Source organism: Grammomys surdaster, unplaced genomic scaffold (genome assembly GCF_004785775.1).
Source record: "Grammomys surdaster isolate TR1022 unplaced genomic scaffold, NIH_TR_1.0 125504, whole genome shotgun sequence".
Classification (NCBI taxonomy): Eukaryota; Metazoa; Chordata; class Mammalia; order Rodentia; family Muridae; genus Grammomys; species Grammomys surdaster.
In genome coordinates this window covers 265,864-279,823 of record NW_021620360.1, presented here as the reverse complement: position 1 = coordinate 279,823, position 13,960 = coordinate 265,864, and the positions used below count along the sequence as shown (strand labels likewise).

General features: G+C 49.9%; 1 protein-coding gene across 1 annotated transcript; it reads left to right on the top strand.

The window, feature by feature from the left end:
* The first annotated feature begins 1,070 nt into the window (after window positions 1–1,070).
* On the top strand, window positions 1,071–13,552 carry Tap2 (transporter 2, ATP binding cassette subfamily B member). Its single transcript, XM_028786489.1, has 12 exons — window positions 1,071–1,197; window positions 1,858–2,358; window positions 2,443–2,557; window positions 4,570–4,700; window positions 4,927–5,132; window positions 8,249–8,446; window positions 8,603–8,731; window positions 10,759–10,947; window positions 11,054–11,227; window positions 11,385–11,544; window positions 11,995–12,131; window positions 12,803–13,552. Exons 2-12 carry the CDS (start codon window positions 1,866–1,868, stop codon window positions 12,980–12,982), a joined length of 2,112 nt encoding a protein of 703 aa, XP_028642322.1. The 5' UTR covers window positions 1,071–1,197; window positions 1,858–1,865; the 3' UTR covers window positions 12,983–13,552.
* Window positions 13,553–13,960: the final 408 nt, after the last annotated feature.

Here is a 13,960-nt window from a genome sequence, read left to right as displayed (position 1 = left end):
GGATCGGTCTCCAGCAGGGGCGGTCCTAAAGCCTGAGCAGATACGCATGCTTTGACGCCGCCCCCAACATTTAAACTTCAAGTGACTCACCGGTAGTCACACCGGCATTTCTAAGGGGATTTTTTCCTTTATAGAGAGTTTCAGCCCGTCCAGTCATTTCTGCTTGTGGCGCTCTGGTGGAGGGGCTGCTCTGGTGATGAGTAGCAAAGACACTATTTTCATCTCTGAGAATGGAACCTGGCAACTCATCATGTTCTGTGAGGGCTCTTCTCTTGAGCCCAGAGAGGGCGATTTCTGCAATAAACCGGGCTCTGGGGAGGAGGTCGGGTAGGACTGAAATTCCCCTTTGATGGTGTTAGCCTACAGCTTTCCCTGACTACCTCACAAGCAGCAGGCTCTGGCACTGACCCAGGATTCTCACCCCAGGTGTGGTTGTGTTGGGAAGAAAGTCTGAGGACAAAGGGCCCGAGCCTTCTGGGTTCAAAATCTGAAGGTGAACCTTGGGCCTGGTGATAGAAGCTGAGGCCGTCTTGTAAGCCCTAGTTTTACCCCAGACCCCAATTCTTGAGCTTGCCTGGAAACAAACAAACAAACCCTTAACCATCTCTTCTCTTCCCCCCTCCTTCCTTCCCTCGTCTCCCTCTTTTTTTTTCAAAGTGATTCGAGGTGGGACTCCTGTGTGGCCCGCTGACTGGGAGGGGACCTAAAGTCACTCCCTCCTCCATTTTCGTCCCTCTCCTCCCCCTCCCTCCATGACCATTCTCTTCCCTCCGCCTTTCTCCTTCTCCTATACTCCTCCTACACTTTCCTCTTCCTCAAACCTACTGGACAGCAAACCTTGGGCTCAGGCAATTTTTCTCTATCTCTGAACTATATTCCCAGTTAAATGGGCGCTTCTTAAAATATGCTCGGAGGTCGGAGAAATGCAATTTTCCCCTCTTTTCGAAGCATCTCAGACCCTCAGAGTTTTGCTAGTAGCAGCCCTGGAGGGCGAGCCTCCTTAGGGACCTGGGACATTCACCCCACCCTCAGATTGACCGACGCCATCTGCTGGCGGCTGTGCGCAGCGCCGCGACCACGGCAGTGAAGTGAAAGCGAAAGCCACGGGACAGACGCGCTCCCTGCGCACCCAGGAGATCCAGTTTGGGAAGAAGCAGGTTTTAGAAGCTCTCCTGAGCTGCCGCTCCGCAGCCGCAGGTAAGTTCTTTTGGATAGAACCTGAGCGTTAGCAGGAGTGTGGTCCATTCCCAAATCCTTGGTGTCCCCATTCCTTGTCCCTTGTCTTGGTTCTTCTGCCGCTCCCTCTTGCCCGGTGTCCTCTGCTCCTTGCCCCTGCCCCACCCAATGTCCCAGGTCCCCTGACTCTCACCCCTTGCCCAAATTCCTCTGCTCCACTCCCTTGCTCTGTCCCCGGTCTTCTGTTGGGCGCCGTCGGCCCAGTGCCTCTGCTCGGAACCTCCTGCCCCAAGCCCTCTACCGCTAATGAACTCACTCACATCCCGCCCCTGTACCGGGTCTCCTGACTCTAAGGACCCGGGGAATAAGAGATGTGTGTCTGGGGATTGAGTCTTCTTGGCTAACTAACACCAACAAGCTTCAGGGAGACAGACGCGGTGGCAGCGGACCGCCTCCCCCCACCCCGTGGTGTGTGTGTGTCTGTGTGTGTGTGTGTGTGTCTGTGTTAGAATTGTGTGGCCTTCCCTGCTCCTTCAGACAGGCAGCATGGCATCAATCCTAGGGAAGACTTGACTAGGAGGGGACCTTTCCGGTGAGCAAGAAGCCTCAGTGTGGATTTGGGGCAGGAGGCCCGTGACCAGGGTTGGAGCTCCACAGCCCTAATTTCTCCTTTTTCCGCAGACCCCACCATGGCGCTGCCCTACCTGAAGCCCTGGGCCTCTCTGCTGCTGGCGGACATGGCTTTACTTGGGTTGCTACAAGGATCTCTGGGAAATCTGCTTCCCCAGGGGCTGCCCGGACTATGGCTAGAGGGTACCCTGAGACTTGGAGTGCTGTGGGGACTGCTAAAAGTGGGAGGGCTGCTGGGACTTGTGGGGACCCTTCTGCCCTTGCTCTGCCTGGCCACCCCCCTGTTTTTCTCGCTGAGAGCTCTGATGGGAGGCACCGTGAGCACCTCAGCAGTCAGAGTCGCTTCTGCCTCTTGGGGCTGGCTGCTGGCTGGCTATGGGGCCGCCGCGCTGAGCTGGGCCGTGTGGGCTGTGCTGAGCCCTGCTGGAGCCCAGGAGAAGGAACCAGACCAGGAGAACAACAGAACACTCATGATGCGGTTGCTGAAGCTGTCCAGGCCGGACCTGCCTTTCCTCATAGCTGCCTTCTTCTTCCTTGTGATGGCTGTGCTGGGTGAGAGGGAGAGACCGCCGTGAGAGGGAGGTGGGAGAAGGGCCTGGCCAGGGCGCAGCCTCCTTATCTTTCTTGCTCTTTCAGGGGAGACATTAATCCCTCACTATTCTGGTCGTGTGATTGACATCCTGGGAGGTGATTTCGACCCCGACGCCTTTGCGAGCGCCATCTTTTTCATGTGCCTGTTCTCTGTTGGGAGGTGAGAGGATGATTGACTTCAGGTCCCTGTAGTAGAGACACGACTGGACAGGGGCCCTCCATTTTCACTTTATTTTGCACAAGGCATGCATGTACACCTGCATGTCAGAAGAGGGCATCAGATCCCAGTAAAGATGGCCGTGAGCCACCAGGCGGTCGCTGGGAATTGAACTCAGGACCTCTAGGAAGAGCAGCACTCAACCTCTGAGTCATCTCTCTGGTCTGCCTTTGACTCTTTTTATACAGACCCAGGAGCCTGCAGTCTCAAGTAAACAAATAAAAAGGGATGGTTTGGCTGGGTTTTGACTAGGATGAGAAGACCTATCCCCCCACCCCCTCCTCCATTCTAGTTTTGCTGATTTGCGTTTCAGGGTTGGTCTCTCTTTGGTATCTCTGTAGCTCTGGCTATTGTGGTTCATACTGATCTTTCTGCAATTAGCATCTGTGAACCTCCCCTCTACCTTCAGATCTACTCTGTCTTCTTTGGAGCATTTTCCTGTTGTAGATCCTTAAGTCTGGCCTGTTCTTTTGTATGTTCTGTTCTAAACTATGCACTCTGTCTTTCTTTGGTGGATAAGGGTAGGCATGTGCACTAGAGGTCCTAGGACTACTTGCTGGAGTCAGCCCTGTCCTTAAGTGTGTGGGGTGCAGAGATGGAACTCAGGTCAGCACAGGCATGGTGGCAAGTGCCTTTATCGCCTGAGATGGCCCACACAGTGCATTTTGATTTCTTAAAAATATTCCTCCTTCTGCACTAACTCAGGTCATCATGGCGCGTGATTCTCAGATGCGCTTTCACACTTAGCTCTGTTTTATAAACCCAGTTGTTCCAGGGACACTGCCGCTGTTAGGGACCCTCACCTCCCACATTGTGTGCTTGGAACCTCAGTTCATCACAGTCCCTCCTGGTCCTTCCTAAAGATGCCCCCTTCCTGTCCCCATCCGCAAACCTTAGTACTGCACTCTGGGTCTCCGCCTCATGCCCAGGCAGCAAGCATCCTGCTGTCTCCTGCTTTCAGAACTGTCTCTCCTGGATTAGGGAGCTAGCTCAGTGAATTATGTGCTTACTGTGCAAACACAGGGACCTGGGGCACTGTGAGTCTCAGGGTGTGGGGTGAACACAGGTGGATCTCACAGCGATAGTGCGTGGCCAACCTAGCAGAAATGGTGGGCTCTAGGGTCAGTGGGAGACTCGGTCTTCAAAAAATAAGATGGAGAGTGATCTAGGAAGGCATCTGATGTCAGCCTTTGAACACACCACACATGTACACATTCACACACATAAACACACGCACACACAAATGCACACATACATGTACACACATGTACACACATACATGTACACACATGCACACATGTATACAAATGCACACACATGCACATATACATGTACACACATGCACACATACATGTACATACACATGCTCACATACAGAGCAGTATTCCTGGATGTTCATGTGCACCCTCACGCAAACCACACACACACACACACACACACACACCCCACATTCCTTCCACCAGTGGCTCCTTTTCATTCTTACTGTGCCTACCTGAAGCCCACCATTTTATGTCTGCTTATCCGATGTGGTAACTGACTTTGCATTTGAAACCCATAGTTTGTAAAACACCTGCTTTTATACAGTTAGAAACTACGTCTTTAAGTTTTTATTGTAAGAATTTGGCTGATTTAATAGGCTCTCCCAAGGATTAAAGATGAGATTGGTGACTGGGGGTGTCCACAGAACGGGAGGGAGGGACTTACTGCTGCTTCTTTTGGAAGCACACCTGGCCAGTGACCTTGAGCACACGGGGATTTGTAGGCCGGGTTGTGAGACTAATCCCACACCTAGCTCCCGTGCCTACCCTTCCCAATGGTTTATTTGTATATTCTCACCACTCTCTCTTTTCCCTTTTGCCTCGTCTACTTCCCCCAATCTCTTCCCTCCCCCTCCGCTCCATCTCTCTTCCCACCTTGCCCTTCCTTTGCCTGTCCCCCCTCTGCCCCACTCCCAGTTCCCTGTCTGCAGGCTGCCGAGGAGGCGCCTTCACCTTCACCATGTCCAGGATCAACCTTCGGATACGGGAGCAGCTTTTCTCATCTCTGTTGCGCCAAGACCTTGGGTTCTTCCAGGAGACCAAGACAGGTGAACCTGGCATCTGGGTCTCGGGCCCTCTGGCTTTTCCTGGAGTCCTCTGTTACTTTCCTGTCTGCTTCCCTGCTGGAGCCTGGAAGTTTTCTTTTAGAACAGGGTAGAGGTCTAGCCCAGTCTCTGTGTAAAGGCTGAGGGGATGAGTCAGCAAGAAGACCCAGAGGGAGTTTTTGGGTTTCTGCAGTGAGTGGGTTTCCATCATCCTCTCTATCCTCCCCAGGGGAACTGAGCTCTCGGCTGAACTCTGACACCTCCAAGATGAGCAACTGGCTCCCTTTCAATGCCAATGTCCTCCTGCGGAGCCTGGTGAAGGTGGTGGGATTCTACTTCTTCATGCTCCAGGTGTCGCCCCGACTCACCTTCCTCTCTCTTCTGGACCTGCCCCTCACAATAGCAGCTGAGAAGGTGTACAGCCCCCGCCATCAGGTATGTGTGCATGTCACAGTGCCCTGAGAGAAGGCTGATTTCCACCTGCAAATCCCAGGATGAGAGATAGATAGACAGATGATAGACAGATAGACAGACAGACAGATAAATAAGTAGATAGGTATGTAGGTAGATAGGTAGATGGATAGGTAGGTAGATAGCTAGAGAGAGAGAGGGAATGAGAGAAATAAGTAGGTAGGTAAGTAGATAGATAGATAGATAGATAGATGGATGGATAGATCAACAGACAGATTAATAGGTAGACAGACAGACAGATAAATAAGTAGATAGGTGGATAAATGGATGGATGGATGGAAGGATGGATGGATGGGTAGATAGATAGATAGACAGACAGACAAATAAGTAGATAGGTAGATAGATGGATAGATAGATCAACAGACAGATAAATAGGTAGACAGACAGACAGAACACCTCTTTTTAGCCCCTACAGTTTATCACACGCTTGCACCACATTTTCTTAGTTCAGTCATTCACTGATGGACATTTGAGTTGACGAGGTTGGTGGCCCACTGGATCTATAAGTGATTCATGTGTTAGCTGTGGCGGAGAGGCAGGTGAGCGAGGCGTCTTTCTGCCTTCTCATGAGCTTCTCAGAGACTGTCTATGCCCTTCCCACAAACGACTGTGAATCAGAGTGAAGGACATCTTGGAGGTTTATACTTGTTTTTATTTTATGTGTATGGGTGTTTTTCTTGCATGCATGTACATCATCTGTGTGCAGTGCCTGAGGAGGCCAGTAGAGGGCGCCAGATCCCCTGGAACTGGAGTTAGAGACAGTTGTGAGCCACCATGTGGGTGCTGGGAATGGAACCCAGGTCCTCTGGAAGAGCAGCCAGTGTTCTTACCCACTGAGGCATCTCTCCAGCCCTAGAAAGTTTCCCCTTTACCCTCAGCATACATAACTGGATGTGTGTGTGCGTGTGTGTGTGTGTGTGTGTGTGTGTGAAAGAGAGTCCTGAGGCTGGATATTAGTTCCACCTCTGGCTTTCTCTTGTAGAAAAACACACAGATGTGAAGCACCATATTGCTCACTTTGGGCCACAGTTCTGAGCACAACCCTTCTGACTTCCCCACATTTTCCCCCAAACTTGTTATTTTATTTTATTTTATTTTATTTTATTTTATTTTATTTTATTTTATTTTATTTTATTTTTCGAGACAGGGTTTCTCTGTGTAGACCAGGCTGGTCTTGAACTCAGAAATCCTCCTGCCTCTGCCTCCTTAGTGCTGGGATTAAAGGCATGCACCACCACTGCCTGGCTATTTTATTTTTTAATTTTAATAAAAGCCATTATTCCCTGCAACATGATCTGGTGCAGTGGGTTATTGTGGCTTCTATATGCATTTTTCTAACCATTAATGATGTTAGGTGCATTTTCATGTGCTTATGGGAGATTTGACACATGTCCATCCAATGCTTTTTGTTACTCTTTGGCCCTTTTGGCTAAGAGAAATTCCTTTGCCCATTTTTTTTTAAAGTTCTGTTTTTAAAAGATAGTCTATATATTTTAAGACTATATTTTAAAAAATGTATTCTGCATGTATCTTGGATGTTAGCTGACATGCTGGGGACAGCATGGGTAGGCTAGTGACACACGGGCTCTGAAGGAATTCACCAAGACAGGAGAAGGCATCAGGAGAGGGCTGATTAGCGACACCGAGTATGGCTGCAGCAGAGATGGCAGAGAAGCTGATCACAGGGGGAATTCCGAGGGGCTGCTGTGATGTGTTTCTGCACACACAGTCAGGCTGTGCTCAGTGTCACGGTGTCCCAGAATCGTTAATTTGTGGTTATGTTGGCCTTGAGACACTGGCAGACTCACCACAAGTCTGAAACGGCTCAACCCAGAACACGGGTCTTAAGATGGCACCCACACTTTGCAGCTGGGACTTGTGGTTAACTCTGAGCAGATAACGGTTATGCTCGGAGGCAAAGGATCTGCTAAGCCCAGCCTTCCTGAGGCAACACAGTCTTGTGTGAAATAGGGGCGACTCAGGTCAGCTGCCATCCCGGAACAGCAGCTGCTTTAGCTGATGTGTGATTTACAAAGATGGCCATGACCTTGACGGCTTTTTCACTGTGGACAGGGTCCTGTATGCATGTGGACAGGGTCCTATCTGCATGTGGACAGTTCCTATCAGTCTTTGTTGTCTGCACTTTTGGTGTCCAATAAACAAGAAATCATTGTCAAATCTAGTTAATTGGGGCTGGAGAGATGGCTCAGTGGTTCAGAGCCCTTACTGGTCTTGCTGAGGACTGGTATTTGCCTCCAGCACCCATAGGCCAGCTATCCAGTGGCCTTTTCTGTACTCAGAGGCACCTGCACTCATGTGTACACACGCACACACACACACACACACACACACGAATAAAATAAATCTGTGTAAAAAGAGTTTTTATAGTTTTAATTTTTACATTTAGGACTTTGATCCGTTTTGAATTATAGCTTCACCTTTTTAAAACTTAAAGATATATTTTATTTACACATTTATTTGCGTCTGTGTCTGCGTGCATGTGTGCATGTGTGTGTATGTGTGTGTGTGTCCACAGAGGCCAGAAGACAGCCCCTGATTCTCTGGAGTTGCAGTTACAGGTGTCTGTGCAGCGTGGTTTGTGTGCTGGGGATCGCACCCTGGGCATCTGGAAGAGCCACAGGCTCTCTGAACAGCTGGGCCACCACAGCCAGATCTCCATCTTTCTTAACTTCTCTGTCTCTTTCTTCATCTGACATGAGGTGCAAGAATTCACTTCCAATGAAAGTTAAACAGAATAGCACACATGTCCCACAGTGCTTAACAGTGAGAGCTCAGCTGTTCACATTCATTCCCTACTTCCTGTGGTCTGTGAGTGTGTGAGACACACTGGGGGCAAGGGTGTGTGTGAAGTGCACACGTACTCTGTGAGTGTGTGTGACATACACTGGGGCAAGCACTTTACCCACGGAGCCATCTCCCCAGCACCTCTTCTTCCTCCCCTCCACCCCGAAAATATTCTTTCTGGGAAGAAAGGCACGAACAGTGAATTGCTGGAGAGAAGCCCCTGCCTGTTGCGTTCTCCCTCATTAACTGGGTTATCCTCTGTCCCCTGTTTCCAGGCGTTGCTAAAGGAGATCCAGGATGCAGTGGCCAAGGCAGGGCAGGTGGTGCGCGAGGCGGTAGGAGGGCTGCAGACTGTGAGAAGCTTTGGGGCCGAGGAGCAGGAAGTCGGCCGCTACAAGGAGACCCTGGAGCGATGTCGACGACTGTGGTGGCGCCGAGACGTGGAAAGAGACGCGTATTTAGTCTTACGGAGGGTGAGGTGGCCTGTGCAGGGCTCAGGGTGCAGGGCGCAGGGTGCAGAGAGAGGGCCCGTGGAGGGAGGGGAAGGAGGAGGAGCCAGACTACAGAGGCTTTGGGGACCAGTGCTGCACAGGGACTGGGGACTCGCTCACCTCTCTTCTTCTGTCCAGGTGATGGCCTTGGGCATGCAGGTGCTGATTCTGAACTGCGGTGTGCAGCAGATCCTGGCTGGGGAGGTCACCAGGGGCGGCCTGCTCTCCTTCCTGCTGTATCAGGAGGAAGTGGGACACCATGTCCGGGTGAGTGAGGCGAGCTTATGAGATGCTCTGTGTTTTGATCTGGGCTTCTGGGCGATAAGCTTTATTTATTTAACAATAATAACAACAACAACCACCCTCCAAACCAAAAAACCAAAACCACAACAACAACAACAAAAACCTAGTTAATTTTCTTATGGATAATTTAAAACATACTTTTAAAAAGGCTATTCTAATAAATCTTTGGATAACTTTTATCAGCTTTAACAATGATCATAACCTTAACCTTAACCCAAACACCACCCCCAACCCCAGCCAGAACCAACTCTAACCCTAGCTGAACCCTAGCTGAACTCCATTGTAAATTAACACTAACCCTAACTTCATCTAAACAACCTAACCCTAAATAGCCATAATGGTATCTTACCCCCACCCTGACTAATCTTATCCCTAACTGCAATCTCAAACCAAACCATAATCTAACTTAATCCTAACCTAGTCCAACACCTTGCAGTGGTTGATCTGCCTTCAGTTCCCTCGTATTATTTTAAAGCAAATTCAACATATCATGGTCTCATCTGTAGATATTTCCGTGTGCATCTCTAGAATATAGATATCTTAAGTATGCAGTCCAAGAGCCACTATCACACTAAAAACAATGATACCTTAAGTTCACCCAGTGCACTCGGTGCTCAGAGCTCCTCTGGTACACACTGTGATTGGTTGATGCTCTTCCAATCTCTGTGTTTACAGATTTAAAATTCCCACCTTGCTATTCGTTGAAGGAATGGATATTTTTGTCCTGGGCTCTTTCCTATGGCCTGGGTTCTGTGTATTCTAATTTGTAGTATTATTTTGTAGTATTATTCCAGTACTAAACATGACTGTTTCCTATCCACTGGTAGATGAATCTGGAAACTTTAAGATCTAGTGCTTCCCTCTTTCTGTTTATAGCTGTGTTCTTTCTCAGGGGACACAACATATCTGCCTCTCTTGGTGTTGGTGTCTGTCTTTGATGCTTCATGCCAACATTTGTTAAATTATCAGGGTTGTAAAATAGTGCCGCCCTTATAACTTGAATACATCAATCTAGAGACTTAATTTCATCCACTGTTGGGGTACCCAGTAGTATACTTTGATTAGAAAAGGTATTTAACTATTTCTTTCTATTTGTTCACTTCAAAAAAAAATAAGTTACTTTGCTTTGGGCATTGACCATAATTTTCCTGGTTGCTTCTTTACCATCTTTCATGAGCTGTGTCAAGCTCTCTGATGATTTCAAAGTCGAGCTGGCTGTGTTGACTGCTTTATAAAGGATTCCCTGTCTCCAGCAAGATGACACTAGGCACACAGAGTGCAGAGCAGTGAGCAAAAGCTGTGATCTTGACACGCTGTGTAGACTTCATAGCTTTTCAGGTGCAAATCAGAACATAGATATTTCTTCCTCTTCCTCTTCCTCTTCCTCTTCCTCTTCCTCTTCCTCTTCCTCTTCTTCTTCTTCTTCTTCTTCTTCTTCTTCTTCTTCTTCTTCTTCTTCTTCTTCTTCTTCTTCTTTTCAAGTCAGGGTTTCTCTGTATAGCCCGGGCTGTCCTGGAACTCACTCTGTAGACCAGGCTGTTCTGGGACTCAGAAATCCACCTGCCTCTGCCTCCCAAGTGCTGGAATTAAAGGCGTGCACCACCACTGCCCAGCGAGATATTTCTTCATCTTTAAAAATCCGCCAAAGTTACTTTGGAGACAGTGGCACATGTCTGTAATCCTGTCACACTGTAACCTTGAGGAAAGATGTGACATTTAGGGTTAGCCTGGGCTAAGTAGCCAGAACTGTTTCAAATGAACAGAGACAGAGCCCTCCACTCCTAACTAAAACAATCACTCCAACGTTCCCTCCCTGAGTTTCATCTAAATCATTCATTAAAGGGTAGAGGGTGTTTGTTTGTTTGTTTGTTTGTTTTTGGATAAGGATCAGGAGAGGAGAGACAGCTGAGCTGAGATCAGGGCGTGGGTAGAGTGTGTGAGGAGCTGAGTGAGGGACCCGGCTTCCTGACGTGTCGGTTCCTATTTTCCAGAACCTTGTATACATGTATGGCGATATGCTGAGCAACGTGGGTGCCGCCGAAAAGGTTTTTTCCTACATGGACAGAAAGCCAAATCTTCCCCAGCCTGGGACCCTGGCCCCTCCCAGGCTCGAGGGGCGCGTGGAATTCCAAGATGTCTCCTTTTCATACCCCAGTCGCCCAGAGAAGCCTGTGCTCCAGGTATCTGAGGGAGACCCCATTGGGTCTGGACCTCTCTCTGCTGTGGTAGTCAGCCTGGACATCAGTTTCTCTAGGAAGCTGCCCTCAACTCTTTCATTTTTCCTAGGGCCTGACGTTCACCCTGCGTCCTGGAGAGGTGACAGCGTTGGTGGGACCCAATGGGTCAGGAAAGAGCACCATAGCGGCTCTGCTGCAGAACCTCTACCAGCCCACCAGGGGCAAGCTGCTGCTGGATGGCCAGCCCCTGACGGAGTATGACCATCACTACCTGCACCGCCAGGTAGGAGGGGCGACAGAGAGGGAGGGACAGGAGAGAGGAGCAAGCGTGAAGGGGAGATGGAGCAGCCCCTGGGAAGGAAGGCTGGGGTCCATCCTGAGGAAAGAAGTGGAGGGACAGACGGAGGTACCAGTTCGTTGTTCCTGTCCGCTCTGCACAGGTGGTTCTGGTGGGGCAGGAGCCTGTGCTGTTCTCCGGTTCTGTCAAGGAAAATATTGCCTACGGTCTGAGGGACTGTGAGGACGCTCAAGTGATGGCAGCGGCCCAGGCGGCCTGTGCAGACGACTTCATAGGGGAAATGGCTAACGGAATAAACACAGGTACTCACAGGTTCCCCAGCCCACCCCGGAAGGGTCAGGAGAAAACCGGGCTAGGGGAGAGCTCATCCGATACAGTGAATCATTGCAAACATGAAGACCTGAGTTTGATCTCTGGAATCTATCTTTTTTTAGAGGAAAAAAAAACAAAACAAAAACCAGACTAGGAATAATCTCTGCCCCGCACACGCGCCCACACCCACGCACATGCACGCGCACACCGGATAATGGAACTTATTCTTGGAGTGCCGCTTGTATCCCCGTTGCTCCTTCCTCGGTTCCCACTTTTCATTCTTCTCCACCTCCAGCTCCCTTTCCCCGCCCCAGCCAGGCTTTCCTACCTCCTGATTGGCTGACAGAAGCAGAAGGGGGAATACATTGTCCATTCCTGCGGGGAGGGGTGTTTTCTGATGACGTGTGTCTCAGGAGGGGATTTTTCTCTGATTTCCTCAGAAATCGGGGAGAAAGGGGGCCAGTTAGCTGTGGGACAGAAACAACGTCTGGCCATTGCCCGGGCCCTTGTGCGGAACCCACGGGTCCTCATCCTGGATGAGGCTACCAGCGCCCTGGACGCTCAGTGTGAGCAGGCTGTGAGTACCAGCATGGGACGGCAGGGGACAGTGGAATCTAAGGGATATGTTTGTAGGGTCAGGTGCCGTAGAGCTGGGCAGAGCTGATGTCCCACCGACGGGGAGAATGTCTGCAACTTGCCAGGGCCGTGAATTGTAACGGTTTCTTGTGTTGCTGGACCAAATACCTGACAAATGGAATTTGGAACCGGGTTATTTTGGCTCACGGGTTGAGAGCCCAAGCCATCATGGCAGGGATGGCATGGCTGCGGAATCGTGTGTGGTTTGGACTCCATCTCGGTGGATGGAGAAGCCGAGAGTGGGAACACTGGTTCTCGACTGGCTCCCTCTTTCTCTCTCTTTTTTTAATATGGTCCAGGACCCAGTGCATGGGGTGGTGCCCGCCACTGTTAGGGTGGATGGTTTTCCTCAGGCAGGCAGCCCTCTCTGGGTTCGTGAGTGAGAGAGAGAGAGAGAGAGAGAGAGAGAGAGAGAGAGAGAGAGAGAGAGAGAGAGAGAGAGGTGTCTGGTCCTCTGTAGCTGCCTTTCCCTGTGACAGCAGTCCAGCCATGGAGAAGGGTGCTGAGACCCCCCTGCACAGCCCAGACCTCCTTTAGCCTGAATCACAGGTATGGCCCGGTTGCTGTGTCCCATTCTTTGTCTTTCTGAGACTTGTGATCTGTCCTCTGCAGCTACAGGCCTGGAGATTGCAGGGGGACAGGACGATACTGGTGATTGCCCACAGAATGCACACGGTCCAGAATGCTGACCGAGTTCTGGTGCTCAAGCAGGGACAGCTGGTGGACCGTGACCAGCTCAGGGACGAGCAGGATGTTTACGCTCACCTGGTGCAGCAGCGGCTGGAGGCGTGAGGCCCCAGACACTGAGTCCCTCCAGACCCACAGCGCCTGTGTCCGAGGCTGGGATCAGGATAAAGATTGCGACCGTTTTGGACTTTGTGTGTTTTGGAGACCTTGATGGGCGAGGGTCGGGGGATGGGGTGATCATTGGGTGGAGTGGGTGGTTTACGGTTCTAGAAACATTTTTTTTTTTTTGCTGAATATAAAAATAATGAATATATATAAAATACTTTTCCTTAATGTATGTTATGGTTAATATTGACTGACATTTTAACAGCCCCTAGAATCACGACTAATATCTGGGCAAACATCTAGGCATGTCTGTGGGTGAGGGAGTTCTAGGTTAGGTTAACTGCAGTGGGAAGACCCCCCCTCACTGTGTGTAGAACCATCTCGAGGGCTGGGGTCCCACACTGCATAAAGGAGACCAGCATGCATCTCTCTCTGCTCCCTGACTGCCTCTCATCCCTGCTTTCCCTGCTCTGACAGACTGTGCCCTCAAACCAGGAGCCACATTAAACCCTTCCTGCTTTATGATATGCAAATAACCCAATAACACATGAGTAAAGCTGCCTTTCTGTATCTGTTTTGTTCACATCAATATCTGGTGTGTGTGTGTGTGTGTGTGTGTGTGTGTGTGTATGTGTGTGTCGGGGGGACTAAAGGACGGCTGGGCAAAGCTCAGCTCCTAACAGTGTTAATAGTATAGTCGTGTGTGTAAGAGCTGCATTTGTAGAGTGCGAGTGTGAGCAGGAACCTTGTGAAGTGGTTCCCGTGTGTCGTCTTTGATCCTCATTCTGAGCTATAAACAGTCTGATATTTTATACTTCCACTTTCCATTTGATGAATGGGGAAACTGGGATTGAAAGAGAACAGAGCTCTTTCCCAAGGGTCTTAGCTTCATTTTGGTCGATGTTATGAGCACCCTAACCAAAAGAAAGGGTTTTACTTGGCTCAGAATTCCAGATCACAGTCCAGCGGTGAGGGAAG

Coding starts and splice junctions, on each gene's coding strand:
- Tap2 (XM_028786489.1), top strand. CDS start 1,866: ATGGCGCTGCCCTACCTGAAGCCCTGGGCCTCTCTGCTGCTGGCGGAC. Junction 5,133..8,248: donor TGTACAGCCCCCGCCATCAG/GTATGTGTGCAT, acceptor CCCTGTTTCCAG/GCGTTGCTAAAGGAGATCCA. Junction 8,447..8,602: donor CGTATTTAGTCTTACGGAGG/GTGAGGTGGCCT, acceptor TCTTCTGTCCAG/GTGATGGCCTTGGGCATGCA.